Below are 19,650 nucleotides of genomic sequence, written 5' to 3'. Positions count from 1 at the left end.
CCAAGTGAAGTACTAGGAATTTTATATATATTTTCTCATAATTTTTTATTCTTCCTGGACATAATAACTGCCTTGTTTTTTCATTTGCTTAGTTTTCTATGTCACTATTGGTAATTTTCTCTGAACTTTAAGCCTGTCTGCTCATAATCAACTATATTAGGTAATCTATTATTCAGTCCCCACCCTGCCTGGAGATATTTCTCTCACAGCTTTTAAGTTCTTTTCCTTATGCTCAATTCTGAAATTTTATGATAATTTGACTTTTATTTTTCTTTCCTCTACTTATTGTGGTGGGCTCTTGGTATGCCCTTTCAATCTGGAAACTCATGCTCTGAAGTTCTGGACATTTTTGGGGTATTAGTTCCCCTTTTCCTATCCCCTCTTTCTAGAACAACCATTACTCAAATGTTGGACCTCTTAGACTAATTCTCTTGTTTTCTTATCTTTCCTCTATCTTCTCTTTTTTTGCTCTACTCTTTAGAGATTTTGACTTTATTTCAGCAATGACTTTTTTCATTTTCAAAATCTCTCGTTCTCTAGTTGTTCATTTATTTATTTACTATCCCATTTTAAATTTGAAATGTTGCAAGAATGGTAAAAATGAATGCCTATATATGCTTCTCGTAGGTTAGCAACTGTTTATTTTACCACATTTGCTTTCTCTCACTTCATCCTATCTCTAAATTTACACTACTTTTTGCTAAATCATTTAAGAATGAGTTGTGGACATCATTACATTTCTCCCCTAAATATTTCATTAGCATGTATCTCCTGAAAACAAGGACATTCTCCTACATGACTAGAATACAACAATATCACACCCAAGAAATTTATCTAATATATAGCTCATATTTAGATTTTACCAATTACCCCAATAATATCCTTTATATATATATTTTCCATCCAGGATCAAATCAGGATCAACACATTGAATTTATAAGTTTCCTACTCTGAGTGTGACAATGACATTTCTAAAATGTCCAGGCTTGTTTTTTATTTTTTTTATTTTTTTATTTTATTTTTTTGTGGTACGCGGGCCTCTCACTGTTGTGGCCTCTCCCGTTGTGGAGCACAGGCTCTGGACGCGCAGGCCCAGCGGCCATGGCTCACGGGCCCAGACGCTCCGCGGCACGTGGGATCTTCCCGGACCAGGGCACGAACCCGTGTCCCCTGCATCGGCAGGCGGATTCTCAACCACTGCGCCACCAAGGAAGCCCCAGGCTTGTTTTTTAAAGAATGCCCTTCACGTTGTATTTGTCTAGTTGTTCCTGATTCTTAGATCCAGGATAAACATTTTTGTTGCAATACAATATAGGTGATATGTCCTCAGTGTATCATATTAGGAGGTACATGATGTCATTTTGCTCCACAATTAATGATTTTAGTTTGATCACTTGGTTAAGGTAGTGTCTACCAGATTTCTCTATTTTAAAGGTACTTTTTCTCTTTGTAATCAATAATTAATCTATGGGTTATGCTTTCAAACTGTGTGAATATTCTATTCCCCAGTAGTTTTTCATCATATGGTTTTAGCAAACAATGATGATCCTTATGTGAACCATTTATTATAATGGTGGTTGCAAAATATGATTCTGTAAACTTATCATTCCTTGTATGTGTTAGCTTTTTTCAAGTTATAATTAACATACATTCGTTTCTGGTGTACAACAGTGATTCAGTATTTTTATACATTATGAAATGATTACCTCAGTTAAGTCCAGTTAACATCTGTCACCATACAAAGTTATGAAAATATTATTCATTATATTCCCTATGTGTACATTATATCCCCATGACTTAGTTTGCACTGCTTAGTACCCTTCACCTATTTCATCTGTCCCCGCTGCTGCCTCTGACAACCACCAGTATGTTCTCTGCATTTATAAGTCTGTTTCTGTTTTGTTTGTTCATTTGCTCTGTTTTGTAGATTACACATATAAGTAAAATCATACAGTATTTTTTTTTTTGTGGTATGCAGGCCTCTCACTGCTGTGGCCTCTCCCATGCAGAGCACAGGCTCCAGATGCACAGGCTCAGTGGCCATGGCTCACGGGCCCAGCTGCTCCGTGGCATGTGGGATCTTCCCAGACCAGGGCACGAACCTGTGTCCCCTGCATCGGCAGGCAGACTCTGAATCACTGTGCCACCAGGGAAGCCCACGGTATTTGTTTTTCTCTGACTTATTTCGCTTATCATAATGCCCTGCAGGTCCATTAACATTGCTGTAAATGGCAAGATTTTATTTTTATTTTTTATTTTTTTATTTTTTTTGGTGGTACACGGGCCTCTCACTGCTGTGGCCTCTCCCGCTGCGGAGCACAGGCTCCAGACACGCAGGCCCAGCGGCCATGGCTCACGGGCTCAGCCGCTCCGCGGCACGTGGGATCCTCCCGGACCGGGGCACGAACCCATGTCCCCTGCATCGGCAGGCGGACTCGCAACCACTGCGCCACCAGGGAAGCCCAAGATTTTATTTTTAAAAAGGAGCTTTCTCTAAGTATAATTATGGAATTATAGATTAGTTTTTTATTCAATGTGTTGTAATTCATTAGTATCATTATTTTTTTTGACATTCAAATCATCCCACACTTGGCCAGTGGGAACCCATTCAAAATGGTTTCTGTGTCCTTGTGATATGCCTTAATTTCCCTGCTCCAAATATGGAATCAGTCATTTCTCCAAGGAGTCTTGGTTCCTTTTAGTGAGGAACAGTATTTAGTGTCCAAGATCTAGGTGCTAGTTACACTCATTACTACTGGAATTTCATTGCTTCTAGGCCTTTTCACTGAACAGAGTTAGGAACATTTTTTAAAATCATGAACTGATACTGACAATTCTGTTCCAATATAACATCACAAGGCTCCTCCTCTTCTTTTCCCATTCCATATATGTATCTTTCTTCTCCCAAGTAAGATCTCTATTTCCCAACATCAATATATTTACTCACATGCTCAGTCTCACAGTATACACAAAATACTTTCAAAACAGCTACTCTCATGCTACTACTAAAAACAAACTTACTAAGTTCAAGTCTGAGTTATTTTTATCCTTATAATATATTCCACTGGGCTTCCCTGGTGGCGCAGTGGTTGAGAGTCCACCTGCCGATGCAGGGAACACAGGTTTGTGCCCTGGTCTGGGAAGATCCCACATGCTGTGGAGCGGCTAGGCCCGTGAGCCATGGCCGCTAAGCCTGCGCGTCCAGAGCCTGTGCTCCGCAACGGGAGAGGCCACAACAGTGAGAGGCCCACATACCGAAAAAAAAAAAAAAAAAATATATATATATATATATACATACATATATACATATATATTATTCCACTAAGGCTAAATAATCAGAGTAATGTGTTCAAAAGTTATTTGGGTTAATTCTGCATGCTATTTTTCTTCTACATAGTTATGTTATTAATTCGTTATGTACCTAGTTTTACTTCTTTCTGTTTGTATTCAATTCCTGTTTCTGCCCCATTATTGTTGATTTTTAAATATATAAAAATATTAGCATGGCTCAAAAGTAAAAGTAATACAAAAAAGTATAATCAGCAGTCTTACTCCCTCCCCTTTGTCTTCTACCCCTTTTTGTCTCCATCCTTCAGGTAAACAATGTCTTTAGTTTCTTGTTTATCCTCCCAGGGTTTCTTTTTGCAGAAACAAGTAAATATAAATATGTTTCCCCCACATCTTCCTTGCAAAAGGTAGCATACTATATACTCTTTTGCAGCTTTCTTACTTTCACTTAACACTGTATCCTGGAACTCATGCAATATTAAGTCTTCTTTACTTTTTTTCTTAACAGCATTTGTCCTTATTTTAAAATGCTATATTTTACATGACCTCTGATGATATTAGTTATATTTTTAAGTTTTCTTATGCTCTCTGCATTGTCTACATTTTCTACTGAATTTTTTTTCTGCTTGCTTTGGAGGCCTTCCTTTATTATCCACTGACACTTAAAAATACAGTATTAAAAAAGCTGACTGGAAGCTCTATGTGCATGGGAGTGGGCTTCTCAGCTGTTGGGTTTCATTGTAGGATGATCACATGGGTATCTGGTCATTTTGTGGGGGTCCCCAAATATGAACATGTTTTTTATGGGGCGACTTTTGTTTCTTTAGAGAAGAATCCTCTAATTATCTGCTGGTGAGGGAAGGAGTGGTGACAGTAGAAATAAATAACTGGTTGGCCAGGTTCTTGGAGCCAGTGGCACAGGAGGGTCTGTGGTCTTATTCTTCAGTATGTTTTGATTTCCAGTTAATCTTGCCTGTCTTTGTTAATGTGCTTGGTAATTTTCTGTGTCCAGAGCCTCTCTGACTCAATTTCCTGACAAGTAAACCTCCAGTCTCTTGCCAAGGCTGGGAATGGGTAATCACCAGGCTGCAAGAGGGTGAGGAAGGGCCTTGGGAACTCTGTTATGCAGACTTAATATTAATACTACCAGAGACTGTTGACAGAACACATGAGGTCACATTAGTTTCACTAGAAAATGAAAATCGCTGACCTTCATAATCAAGCAATTATAGAACCATCAAATTCAACATAAAGAGATTTCAGATACAAATGGTATGATCAATAGTTCCAATTATAATCCAAACCCCAAGTGGCAATGTTATGATGTAACTGTATAGATACTGTGAACCTCCTGGCATGAGGTAGGTAAGCACATGCTTGTTAAAGTACTTTTATATTTACAAGAAAAGGCTCTACGTACATGACTGCATACAATTGGAAAGTTTAGAAAAAAGCACAAAAGAGCACACTTTATTTCAGATACCTGAACATCAATGAGATAATAAAATATATTTACAAAATTTCCCATTTAAGACACTCTGGAACAAGCATACTGAAGAAAATCAGTTTATATTTTAGTGAATGTTAGCATTTTTGAACAAATGAACAAAAAGACCTAGGGTAGCAAGTGCACAGGTAACACATAAAAGAAATAATATATATCTATCACAGAACTGAATATCCCATAAGAAATTTTAGTGGCATGAAAAATTCTCTCTCAATATAGACAGTACAAGAGAATGCTTCTTCTCTCTTAACTCCCAGTACTCAGGCTTTCAAAATGATAAAAAATTGAAGGCTTATGTATTAGAAGGGAGAAATAAGCATAGAAAACACTGTTAGAAATAATCAAGTACAAAGGGGGGTGGGAATAAGATATCCCTACAGAGAGGAGAAAAGAAAAACTATTACAATTTTCAAATCTACCAATCGCAATAGTGGCACTCTGATTTGTTCAGAACATTCAGACAGTATACTCTTATAGTAATTCCCTCAGAGAAATAAAGCAGGCTGTCCTTTTTCTTACTTTCCTCATGGGGAAAAAGATAAAATAAAAATGGCCATGCATGAAAATGACTTTATTTTATGGTAATTTTCTTTTAGACATCAAGGGTATGTGCAGGTATTAGAAAAATGAAAATATAAAATACAGTGAAGACAATGAGCAAAGATCCTGTACAGAGCAAAAATGAATAAGGAAAAATTATTTAAAATACATACCCTTTAAAACTGCTTCTACCATAGTAGGATTTAATGCTTTCCTCATCTAACTTTGCTTTTAAAACTTTAATAGAGTGAGTTAATACAGCTTATTCGTTTTGGGAAGTGGCATGCATTATTTCCTATCAAAAGGAGGTAAAAATGGAATCCTATCAGTATTTAATCTTACTCAAAGAACCCCACATTCTATAACTTTCTTTAGAAACAATATTTACGTTGCTTGGGTTTGTAACCATTTCTAATGTTCTTCAAACACTAAACTTTAAAGTTCAACCTCTTACCTGGTCCAAGACAATGATTTCATCTGCATCAACAACTGTTGACAATCTGTGTGCAATGAAAATAGAAGTTCTGTGTTTGACTGCATCTCTCATGGCACCAAGAATAGTCTGCAAGTTTGACAACAAGAACAGTAGGAGGAGAAAAAAAGATCTATCTATTAGGTAAATGTATATTAAAATGCTCATGTATTTCTGAAAAGAATATATAAAATGATAGTTAATTTGGTATTATATAAACTTTATACCACTACCAAATATTTTACCTAATCTAATAATTACTAAGAAGAGAATAAAATCAATCAAAGAGGGAAGGTGAATATGACCATATTACTATGGAAAAAATTAGCTTTAAAATAGGCAATACTTCTTTAAATTATAAAGTTTGGGAGAAGGTAGATATTTTCTATACATAAAAACAAACAATAACAATGATGATCCACTGATATCAGGAGCATAGCCAGATATGTTTATCTGGACAATGAGAGCAAAAACAAAATGAGGAGGGACTCAAGTGATAGGTTGTGGAGAAGTACAAAAAAAATCAAGAAAGATAGGAACTCAAAGGGTACAGGAGCACTTGCTTCTCCTCAGTTCAAACACAGAGGATGGAAAGGGTGACAAGGACAACGATGCATGTTTAACTTGAGAAAACTTCTTTTTCAAAAGCAGTCTGACTTCTTAAGGCATTCTGGAAAATACATTTTTGTTTACTGCCTGTAAAATGTAAGGCAGCTGTATATACATTCACCTATACTTGGAAACCTGGGTCTAAGTACAGCTAGCTAGATGGAAACAGCAGTGTGGGGGATGGGGATATTCCTTATGGCTTCCTACAGGTATCTCTAATCACTGTATTTATTAAAGAAATAAAATTATCATGAATAGATGGCTACCCAGGAAAAGAAGACCTTATATTTTACTATGGCAGACTGAAAGTCAAGCACAGGGTCAATTCTAAGAAAAACTGTGATGTATGGGGAGGACTACTCTTTCCTACCCTCCAGAACTTAAACTCTCACATCCTACTGATGCTCTGGACCTTTTTAAAAGGTTGATTAAAATTTACCAAATCTTCCAGTAACTCATTCCCTCAAGGGGGAGTGTTCTCTGCTAGCAATTAATGGGTTATGCTCTGTGAGCTAATAAAGATACGTGACTCAAATAATGACTGTTGTTAGGACTTTGAAATTGTGATAAATGTGGATGACACATTTTTAGGTACAAAGTTCTTGTAAGCAGATTCCTACTATGCATATGAATGGAGTCTGGTGCAGCTTAAGGTTCCCTTTAAATATAACAATAACAAATCCTCAGATTAGCTCATGATGGTGAAGTAGAAGGACGTGAGCTCACCCCTTCTTATGTAAATATCAAAATCACAATCAACGGGTAAACAACCAATGAGAAAAAAACAATGAAACCTACCAAAAAAGATACCCTACATCCAGAGGCAAAGAAGAGATAACAACAAGACAGTAGGAGGGGCACAATTACAATAAAATCAAATTCCATACCCGCTGGGTGCTTGACCCACAAGCTGGAAAACAGTTATACCACAGAAGTTCTCCTACAGGAGTGAAAGTCCTGAGCCCCACATCAGGCTTCCCAGCCTGGAGGTGCAGCAACAGGAGGAGGAGCCCCAGAGAATCTGGCTTTGAAGGCCAGCAGGGTTTGATCACAGGAATTCCACAGGGCTGGGAAAAGCAGAAACTCCACTCCTGGAGGGCTGATACAAGATCGTGTGCACACCAGAACCCAGGGGAGAAAAGCAGTGACTTCGTAAGAGACTGGGCCTGAACTACCTGTTAGTAATGGAGGGTCTCCTGCGGAGGTGTGGGGTGGCAGTGGCTCACTGTGGGGATAAGGACACTGGAAGCAGCAGATCTGTGGAGTACTCATTGGTGTGAGCCCTCCCGGAGGCTGCCATTTGCCCCACGCTACAGCCTGTAGGCACCAGTGCTGGAACACCTCAGGCCATGCAACCAACAGGGTGGGAACCCATCAGCAGACAAGCAACTAAAAATCTTCCTGAGCACAGCCCTACCTACCAGAGGGACAAGACCCAGCTCCACCCAGTAGGCAGGGACCAGCCCTTCCCATCAGGAAGCATGCACAAGCCCCTTAGACAGCCTCATCCACTAGAGGGAAGACAGCAGAAGCAAGAACTACAATCCAGCAGCCTATGGAATGGTAACTGCAATCACAGAAAATTAGACAAAATGAGATGGCAGAGGAATATGTCCCAGATGAAGGAAAAAGGTAAAACCCCAGAAGAACAACTAAATGAAGTGGAGATAGGCAATCTACCGGAAAAGGAATTCAGAATAATGATAGTGAAGATGATTCAAGACCTTGGAACAAGAATGGAGGCAAGGATTGAGAAGATGCAAGAAATGTATAGCAAAGACCTAGAAGAACTAAAGAACAAACAAACAGAGATGAACAATACAATAACTAACTGAAAATGAAAAATACACTAGAAGGAATCAATAGCATAATAACTGAGGCAGAAGAATGCATAAATGACCTGGAAGACAGAATGTTGAAAATCACTGCCATGGAAAAGAATAAAGAAAAAAGAATGAAAAGAAATGAAGACAGTCTTAGAGACCTCTGGGACAACATTAAAAGCACCAACATTCATATTATAGGGGTCCCAGAAGGAGAAGAGAGAAATGACCTGAGAAAGTATTTGAAGAGATAATAGCTGAAAACTTCCCTAACATGGGAAAGGAAACAGTCACTCAAGCCCAGGAAGTGCAGAGACCCCCAGGTAGGATAAACCCAAGGAGGAACACACCAAGACAAAATAGTACTCAACTTGATAAAATTAAAGACAAAGAAAAAATATTAAAGCAACAAGGGAAAAGCAACAAAAACATACACGGGAACTCCCACATCCCATAAGGTGATCAGCTGATTTCTCAACAGAAACTCTGTAGACCAGAAGGGAGTGGTACAATGTATTTAAAGCAATGAAAGGGAAAAAATCTACAAACAAGAATACTCTACCCAGCAAGGATCACATTCAGATTTGACAGAGAATCTAAAGATTTACAGACAAGTAAAGGCTAAGAGAATTCACCACCAGACCAGCCTTACAACAAATGCTAAAGATTCTTCTCTAAGCAGAAAAGAAAAGGCCACAACTAGAAACAGGAAAATTGTGAATGGAAAAGCTCACCAGTAAAGGCAAACATACAGTAAAGGAAGGAAATCATCTGTACACAAATATGATACCAAAACCAGCAATTAGTGAGGAGAGAACAAATGCAGGGTATTGAAAATGCATTTGAAATTAAAAGACGAGCAACTTAAAACAACCTTGCTTATATACAGACTACCATATCAAAACATAATGGTAACCACAAACCACAAATCTATAATAGATTCACACACACAGACACACACACAAAAGGAATCCAAACACAACACTAAATTTAGTTATCAATTAACAAGAGAACAAAAGAGGAAGGGAAGAAAAAAGACCTAAAGAAACAAATTCAAAACAATTAACAAAAGGGTAATAAGAACATACATATTGATAATTACCTTAAACGTAAATGCATTGTACCCTAACCAAAAGACAGATTGGTTGAATGGATACAAAAATAAGACCCCTATATATGCTGTCTATAAGAGACCCGCTTCAGATCTAGGGACACATACAGACTGAAAGTGAGGGGATGGAAAAAGGTATTCCATACAAATGGAAATCAAAAAAAAGCTGTAGTAGCAATACTCATATCAGACAAAGTAGACTTTAAAATGAAGACTGTTACAAGAGACAGGGAAGGACACTACATAACGATCAAGGGATTAATCCAAGAAGAAGATATAACAATTGTAAATATATATGCACCCAACATAGGAGCACCTCAATATATAAGGCAAATACTAACAGCCATGAAGGGAGAAATCGATAGTAACACAATAATGGGGGACTTTAACATACCATTTTCGTCAGTGGACAGATCATCCACACAGAAAATCAAGGAGACACAGGCCTTAAATGACACATTAGACCAGATAGACTTAATTGATACGTATAGAGAATTCCATCCAAAAGCAGCAGAATACACGTTTTTCTCATGTGCACATGGAACATTTTCCAGGATTGATCACATGCTGGGCCACAAAGTGAGCCTCGGTAAATTTAAGAAAAATGAAATCATGTCAAGCATCTTTTCTGACTACATGCTATGAGATTAGAAATCAACTACAAGAAAAAAAAGTAAAAAATACAAACATGTAGAGGCCAGACAATATGCTACTAAACAACCAAAGGATCACTGAAGAAATCAAAGAGGAAATCAAAAAATACCTAGAAACAAATGAAAACAAAAGCCCAAAGATCCCAAACCTATAGGACACAGTAAAAGCAGTTCAAAGAAGGAAGTTTATAACAATACAATCTTACCTCAGGAAACAAGAAAAATCACAGATAAACAACCTAAACTTACACCTAAAGCAACTAGAGAAAGAACAAACAAAACCCAAAGTTAACAAAAGAAAGAAGTCATAAAGAGCAAAAATAAATGAAATAGAAATGAAGGAAACAACAGAAAAGATCAATAAAACTAAAAGCTGGTTCTTTGAAAATATAAACAAAATTGACAAACCTTTAGCCAGACTCCTTATGAAAAAAAGGGAGAGGGCTGAAATCAATAAAATTAGAAATGAAAAAGGAGAAGTTACAATGGACACCACAGAAATCCAAAGGACCATAAGAGACTACTACAATCAACTATATGCCAATAAAATGTACAACCTGGAAGAAATGGACAACTCTTAGAAAGGTACAATCTCCCAAGACTAAACAAGGAAGAAATAGAAACTATAAACACACCAATCACCAGTACTGAAATTGAAAATGTGATTAAAAAACTCCCAACAAACAAAAGTCCAGGACCTGATGTCTTCATAGGCAAATGCTATCAAATATTTAGAAAAGAGTTAACAACTATTCTTCTGAAACTATTCCAAAAAACAGCAGAGGAAGGAACACTCCCAAATGCATTCTATGAGGCCACCATCACTGTTATACAAAAACCAGACAGACATACCATGAAAAAAGAAAATTACAGGCCAATATCACTAATGAACAGAGATGCAAAAATCCTCAACACAATACTATCAAACCGAATCCAACAATACATTAAAAGGATCATACACCATGATCAAGTGCAATTTATCCCAGGGATACAAGGATTTTTCAATATCTACAAATTAGTCAGTTTGATACACCACATCAACAAATTGAAGAATAAAAACCATATGATCATCTCAATAGATGCAGAAAAAGTTTTTGACAAAACTTAACACCCATTTATGGTAAAAACTCTCCACAGGGCTTCCCTGGTGGCGCAGTGGTTGAGAGTCCGCCTGCCGATGCAGGGGACATGGGTTCGTGCCCCGGTCTGGGAAGATCCCACATGCCATGGAGCAGCTAAGCCCATGAGCCATGGCCTCTGAGCATGCACATCCGGAGCCTGTGCTCCGCAATGGGAGAGGCCACAACAGTGAGAGGCCCGCATACCGCAAAAAATAAAAAAATAAAAAATAAATAAAAAACTCCAGAAAGTGGGCACAGAGGGAACCTACCTCAACATAATAAAGGCCATATGTGACAAAACTACAGCTAACATCATACTTAATGGTGAAAAGCTGAAAGCATTTCCTTTAAGATCTGGAACAAGATAAGGATGTCCACTCTTGCCACTTTTATTCAACATAGTTTCAGAAGTCCTAGCCACAGCAATTAGAGAAGAAAAAGAAATAAAAGGAATCCAAATTGGAAAAGAAGTAAAACTGTCACTGTTTGCAGATGACATGATACTATACATAGAAAATCCTAAAGATGCTACCAGAAAACTACTAGAGCTCATCAATGAATTTGGTAAAGTTGCAGGATACAAAATTAATACACAGAAATCTGTTGCATTTCTATACACCAACAATGAAAGATCAGAAAGAGAAGTTAAAGAAACAATCCCATTTACCATCACATCAACAAGAATAAAATATCTAGGGATATACCTACCTAAGGAGGCAAAAGACCTGTACTCTGAAAACGATAAGATTCTAGTGAAAGAAATCAAAGATAACACAGATGGAAAGATCTACCATGTTGGGACTTCTCAGGTTGTCCAGTGGGTAACACTCCATGCTCCCAATGCAGGGGGCCTAGGTTTGACTCGTGGTCAGGAACTAGATCCTGCATGCTGTAACTAAGTGTATGCAGGCCGCACCTAAGAAGTCCGCATGCCACAACTAAAGATTCTACATGCTGTAACAAAGTTCCCACTTGCTGCAACTCACTCCTGGTGCAACTTAACTAACTAACTAACTAACTAACTAAGTATTTTCTTAAAAAAAGATCTACCATGTTCTTGGATTGGAAGAATCAATATTGTCAAAATGACTATACTACCCAAGGTAATCTACAGCTTTGATGCAATGCCTATCTAATTATCAACGGCATTTTCACAGAACTAGAACAAAAAAACTTAAAATTTGTACAGTGCCACAAAAGACACTAAATAGCTACAGCAAACTTAAGAAAGAAAAGTGGAGCTGGAGGAATCAAGGCTCCCTGACTTCAGACTATACTACAAAGCTACACTCATCAAAACAGTATGGTACTGGCACAAAAACAGAAATATAGATCAAAAGGATAGAAAGCACAGAAATAAACCCATGCACCTAAGGCCAATTAATCTACCACAAAGGAGGCAAGACTATAAAATGGAGGAAATACAGTCTCTTCAATAAATGGTGCTAGGAAAACTGGACAGCTACATGTAAAAAAATGAAATTACAACATTCTTTAATACCATACATAAAAATAAACTCAAAATGGATTAAAGACCTAAATGTAAGACTGGATACTATAAAACTCTTAGAGGAAAACATAGGCAGAACACCCTTTGACATAAATCACAGCAATATCTTTTTAAATCTGTCTCACAGGGTAATGGAAATAAAAACAAAAATAAACAAGTGGGACATAATAAAACTCAAAAGCTTTTGCACAGCAAAGGAAACCATAAACAAACTGAAAAGACAACCCACAGACTGGGAGAAAATATTTGCAAAGAAGGTATTAGTCGCCAAAATTTACAAACAGCTCATGCAGCTCAATATCAAAAAAAGAAACAACCTAATCAAAAAATGGGCAGAGGACCTAAAGAGACATTTCTCCAAAGACATACAGATGGCCAGGAGGCCCATGAAAAGATGCTCAACATCGCTAATTATTAGAGAAGTGCAAATCAAAATTACAATGAGATATCACCTCATACCAGTCGGAATGGCCATCATAAAAAAATCTGCAAACAATAAATGCTAGATAGGGTGTGGAGAAAAGGGAACCCTCTTACACTGTTGGTGAGAATGTAAAATAGTATGGCCACTATGGAGAACAGTATGGAGGTTCCTTAAAAAACTAAAAATAGAGCTAGCCTATGATTCAGCAATCCCACTCTTGGGCATATATCCAGAAAAAAAACATAATTTGAAAGGATACATGCACCCCACTGTTCACTGCTGCACTGTTTACAATAGCCAAGACATGAAAGCAACCTAAGTGTCCATCAGCAGATGAATGGATAAAGAAGATGTGGTATATATATCCAATGCAATATTACTCAGCCATTAAAAAGATTGAAATAATGCCATTTGCAGCAGCATGGATGGACCTGGAGATTATACTTCACACTAAGTGAAGTTAAGTCAGATGGAGAAAGACAAATATATGATATTGCTTATATGTGGAATCTAAAAAAAATGATACAGATGAACTTATTTACAAGACAGAAATAGACTCACAGACTTAGAGAATGAACTTATGGTTATCATGGGGGCAGGGTGGGGGGAGGGATAGATTGGGAGTTTGGGATTGAGATGTACACAGTGCTATATTTAAAATAAGATGCCTTTTCATGAAAAATAAATAAAATAAAAATTTTCTAAATAAATATAACAAATCCTCATGCTAAACAACTGACTTAGAAATTAAGCTGTTTTAAACATATGGCAGATCAAATAATGTGCCCTGAAACTTAACTCCATATGCAAATGTATGTCATATATGCTCTAAAGCTGAAATTAGGCCTATCCTTCAACAATAGGGTTTTACTATATATTCAAGTAAAACGTAGGTGAATGGAAACAACTGACAAATTACAACAGCCTATCTTCAGTTTTAGATTAAGGGAATTTATTCATGAAATTATGATTGCTGTTAAGACTTTGGTATTTAATACAAAGATGCTATGATGTTTAATGTAGTTGCTGGGTAGTACCATGACATCAGTGTCATAACATCTTGGTGCTTCACAATACTTGTTATGAAATGAATATAAACTGATACCAGAACCGCAGGCTGTGTGTGCCTAATTTGCACCTTAGTGAGTTGCTCCAGGATAAGTGAAAGGCTTTCTGGTGTGTACCATGTCACAATCATTTATAAGACCTATTTTAATGAATGTTAAGTGGCAAAAAGTAGAAAGACTAAAACCTTCCTTTGTCGGCAGGTTAGTTGATTCCCACAGCTTTGCAAGATGAAAAGGTAACACAACAAGAGCATAACGTGTCACACACAGTTTCAAAAAGAGATATATTTGCAAATGGACTTAACAGTGTGATAATATAATGTGACTTGGCATTCTTACTATCAACACTCCCTACATTGGGGAAAAGGGCTAGGTATTTGGCTCTACAGAACCTTCTACTGAAGCTCATTCAAAATATGAAAGAATGTAGCTATTTTACTGAAACTTCCAAGGAAAAAAGTTAAGCAATTTGAATTAAAGAGTTTTATGTTTTCACCATCATTTACCTCTTCAGTAATTGAATCTAATGATGAAGTAGCTTCATCATAGAGAATGACTGGGGGGTCCTTCAAAATGGCTCTTGCAATTGCTACTCTTTGCTTTTCTCCTCCTAGTAAAGAAAATTTTTAGTTTAAGAGAGCATAACATATTTTATATTTCTAGTATATCCATTAATTACAACCACCAAATAATACCTTCAACATTTATCTTTACTGATTACTTATCATTTTACTCAGTTATAAGAGTTTATGTTCATATATAATATCCTTTGACAAACTATATTCCCTGGAACATAAATATGATTCTGAATTCTGACTTCATGGAAGGCGAAAAGAACAAGGAGGGGAGGTGACAACTTTGATTCCAGAATTACCTCCCTCACCAGAAATATGCTCATGACACATGTTACTTTATATGTATTTTACATTACTTCCCAATGAACAGCAACCTCAGATAGAAAATTCAATATTAGCGAATCAACGAAGCCAAAACCAAATTCAATATCTGAAAACTTGAAGACATGAAACTATGAATATCTAAATTTATTTCTTAACATAAAAAAGTACCATTCAGCCAGTATTCTTAAAGACTTTCTTTTGACAGAAAGCTATTATTTTCACAGCACTCTTTAAAGTTAAGGCTGCAAACTAGGACCTCTTATTTCACCTTAGTTATTTGCTATAGGACTCTAGCATAGCAGAATTTTATTTTATTTTATTTTATTTTTTTGCGGTACACGGGCCTCTCACTGCTGTGGCCTCTCCCATTGCAGAGCACAGGCTCCGGACGCGCAGGCCCAGTGGCCATGGCTCATGGGCCCAGCCGCTCCGCGGCATGTGGGATCCTCCCGGACCGGGGCACGAACCTGTGTCCCCTGCATCGGCAGGCAGGCTCTCAACCACTGCGCCACCAGGGAAGCCCGCATAGCAGAATTTTAAAACAGAAAGGAAACAGAAGCCCAGAAAGGTTTAAGTAATTTGCTCAAGGTCACAGGCAAGTTCTAGCAAAACGTGCTAGAACCGACTAATTTCCCCCCACTAATTCCCAGTCCTATGCTCTTCCTTTCACAATGTACAAACCCATAATTATTCTTAAATTTATTCTAGAGAAAATAAAGCAATCTTTCTTTCTCCACTGGGACTCCTGCAGGTCTAAGGCCATCAATCTTACATAAAACTATGGTTGGAATTACAAATGATGGTGCTTTGCTGAATATGTCCCTTTTGGCTTCTTTTCTTGTTCATTATCCATTAATTTATCAATGTCTGAAAAAACCTGTACTTTTTAGCATCAGTAACCTCTTCAGAAAACAAGTTATATCTGTTGATTATCTGGTACACAAGTATTATTTCACTTTTATCTGTTCTTCAATTATTATCTTCAACCTGTAAGAGGGGCTCCTTATGTCTAATATTAGTGAATATGTTTATATTCATACTATCCACACTCTTCCTCATTTTGTAAGTTCAAAATTCTCCTGTCAAGACAGGCAGTATGCCAGAACAATCTGCTTACCCACCTAGCAACTTAGCAGCAGAAAGCTCCTAAAAGAACTAGATACTCAGAGGAAGAACTAGTTTTCACATATTTCCCAAATTTCAAGTGGAAACCAACCCAGTTTCAATTCTATTCAATAAAATTTGGAAAAGAAACATTTGTTTGTTCTCTACCGAAATTATTTGCATAGGTGCTAAATAATATATTGCTCATTTTGAGAGGCCTGGTTGTAAGGCAATGGGTATTAGGTAAGAATAAAATTTTGTTAAACATTCCTACCCCCAACGGAATGCAGAGAGGAACAAAATGATTGAAAAATGGGATGCAGCATAGCTAACTGAAGCAAAGTCATGTTTGAGAGGGCTAGTCTGTATTACATGACAAATTGGGGATCTCTAGAATTAGCCCAATGGATAAATAATCTGGGGTGTGGGCTAGTTAACTGGCAAGTCTTATGAAGAGCAATGGTAAAGTATAAAGGTGGACTGGAATGAAGCAGGCATCTTATACTATCAGGTAATGACTAAATAGCTACTACAAATCACCGAAACTTGAAAATAATCTTTGCTTAGTATTTTCTAAACCTAGATCAAAACTTTCTAATAGACTGCAAATTCCTTGAGAGTAGGTCCCTTGATGCTTCATCTTTTAAACTCTCAAATCATTTAGCACAGCTGCTTGCACATAGCATGTACCTAATCAATGTTGTGAATAACTGAAGCCAGCTTACAATGAAGAGGAACAGGGATTCATTAAAATTCATGTGGAGTATTCTTCATTCTCTTTTTCCCTACCCTCCTCTCTAATCTATACATTTCCTCCCCAAACTAAATTAGAATGAAGAGTAAATGTAAAGGATGCAGTATGTCTATATGAGTTACATTAATACTTTCAGGCATTAGATATCATTATACTTTTAGAATTCAAATAATTTAGGGCAAAGAAACATTTTTATAGATCCTCAAAAAATTCAGTCATTTTAGGATGATCCATTATTAAACATAGTAATCATCTCATAATTAAATATTTAAGTTAAAATGTGAAAGCCCTAAAATTTATTTGGCCACTGAACCAACAAAGACATGAAAATGAAGTTGGCTGTAAGGAAGTATAAGTATAAGGAGGTCTAAAGTATTGAAAACACCCCATAATGATCTAGGAAATTATGAGGAGATACACTATTTACTATCAAATTTCTTGTCCCTACTCTTACTTCTTACCCATGTGAATAATGACCTTGGCTTTCTTTTAATATTAAGATTATGGATAATAAGTTAACACTGATCTCAACATGTAACAGTAATTTACTATTAAGCACTTACAGTGTTTGCAGCTGCAAGTGAAAAAAAAAAGAGACTTGCATGATTTGAGAACAGTTACTTCTAGCAAGTTGAATTGTTTACAGTGACAGGCAGGAAACTGGGGAATTTGTCAAAAAAGACTGGATGAGCACTATGTTTGTACTCTGTCATTACATTTTCTAGTAAATGGCCCTGACAAATTAAAGTGTGAAGGGAGTATATAAGTGGGGGCCAGGTCTAAAATCTTTGATTACCTGAAAGCTTGAGTCCTCGTTCCCCTACTTGGGTGTCATATCCATGTGGCATTCGAAGAATTGCATCATGGAGTCCAGCTAATTTTGCCACTGCATACACTTCCTCTGGTGAAGCACTGATGTTTCCATATAAAAGGTTGTAGTAAATGGTATTATGGAAGAGGACAGCATCCTGGAGCAGATTTATATATACACACATAGACATGCATGTTCACATTTAACAATTCAAAGAATAGTAAAGACATAAAGGCATAAAAAAGTAAAACATTATAACTCCTTTTATCACCCCCTCATGCCTGCTCCATTTCCTTTCCCAGAGCTAATTACCACGAACAATTTGTTGTGTATTATCCTAGACTTTTTCTGATGCATTTATGTGCCTAAACAAACACTTTTTTTTCCAACAGAAGTGGGGCCATACTATGTATATTCGTTTGTAAGTTGCTTTTTTCACTTAACACAACCTGGAGATTGTTCATACCTCATTCTTTTCAACAGTTGTGTGATACTAAGAATATATATTTATCTTATCAATTCCTCTACTGATGAATATTAAAACTTTTACTACTATAAACAATGTTGAAATAAAATATCATTGTATGTATGACTTATGTACACCCATGCATTTCTGTAAGGATTCCTAGAAGCACACTGATGAGTTAAAAGGTAAACATATGTTTACCCTTTGATAGAAATTGCCGAATTATCTTCCAAAAACGCTCCAACAGCATATATGCCAACCAACAGTGTATGAGGGTGCCAGGTCTCCATATCCTCAACAACGCTGGATATTAATAAGTTTTAGTTGTTGCTACTTTTAAGGGTAAAATGTACTTTTTGTTTAAATTAGTATTTCCCTAATTACTAACGAAGCCGAATATGTTTACATATGTTTCTCAGAAGCTTTTAAATTGGACTTAAAACACAGAAAACAAAGAATTTATGCGCTATAGATTTTTGAGAAAGTTCACTGCAAGCATTCATTTGATATTTCAACTTATTCTGACATGGCACACTAAAGCTAATTTACTTAAAATGAGCATCCACCCCTCACTTTCTTTCAGTATCCAATAGTTGGAAGGTAACAGTAAGATGAAATAAAATGATTCCATTCATTAACATTAACCAGTACCCTCAATTAATTAAGATCTTCTTTAACATCATAATCAGCCCCAGAGTTACAGATATTATTTCAAATCACTTTAATAATTTTTATACCTATTACTAATATAAAATTTTCTTTTATTGAGATGGTAGTTAAAACTAATGAGTTTAAAGTCCTACTTAAACTTTAAGTAGAAATTCAGAAAATACTTATTTTAAAATATTTTACATTTAGAAAAGAAGTTAACAAACAAATGCTAACTGAAAATGTTGAAAATACAAAATATGGGGCATTGAGAAGACAGTGGAGGAGTAAGATGTGGAGATCACCTTCGCCCCACAAATACGTCAAAAATACATCTACATGTGGAACAACTCCTACACAACACGTACTGAACGCAGGCAGAAGATCTCAGACTTCCCAAAAGGCAAGAAGCTCCCCATGTACCTGGGTAGGGAAAAAGAAAAAAGAAAAAAGAGACAAAAGAATAGGGACGGGATCTGCACCTCTGGGATGGAAAGGTGAAGGAGGAAATGTTTCCACACACTAGGAAACCCCTTCAATGGCAGAGACAGGGGGTGGGAGGGGGAGGGAAGCTTCGGAGCCATGGAGGAGAGCGCATCAACTGGGATGCAGAGGGCAAAGCGGAGAGATTCCGGCACAGAGGATCAGTGCCAACCAGCACTCACCAGCCTGAGAGGTGATCCCCCACTGGGGCGGTGGGGGCTGGGAGCTGAGGCTCAGGCTTCTGAGGTCAGATCTCAGGGACGTAACTGGGATTGGCTGTGTGAACACAGCCTGAAGGGGGCTAGTGAGCCATAGCTAGCCAGGAGGGAGTCCAGGAAAATGTCTGGAACTGCCTAAGAG

At 37.1% G+C, this 19,650-nt stretch overlaps 1 protein-coding gene across 4 annotated transcripts in view; it reads right to left on the bottom strand.

Moving 5' to 3' along the window:
- Window positions 1-19,650, bottom strand: part of ABCB7 (ATP binding cassette subfamily B member 7) — a 173,167-nt gene that overhangs the window by 3,434 nt on the left and 150,083 nt on the right. For 2 of the 4 annotated variants that reach the window (XM_067024257.1, XM_059050390.2), the window contains 3 exons: window positions 17,679-17,850; window positions 14,632-14,735; window positions 5,790-5,897 (listed from right to left, as the gene is read on the bottom strand). In XM_067024257.1, the coding sequence (XP_066880358.1) occupies window positions 5,790-5,897; window positions 14,632-14,735; window positions 17,679-17,850 (384 nt within the window). The remainder of the gene's footprint in view (window positions 1-5,789; window positions 5,898-14,631; window positions 14,736-17,678; window positions 17,851-19,650) is intronic. The other 2 variants (XM_067024259.1, XM_067024258.1) reach the window with 1 other exon arrangement.

This window comes from Kogia breviceps, chromosome X (genome assembly GCF_026419965.1).
Source record: "Kogia breviceps isolate mKogBre1 chromosome X, mKogBre1 haplotype 1, whole genome shotgun sequence".
NCBI classification, from domain to species: Eukaryota; Metazoa; Chordata; class Mammalia; order Artiodactyla; family Physeteridae; genus Kogia; species Kogia breviceps.
This window is presented reverse-complemented; position numbering and strand designations above follow the sequence as displayed.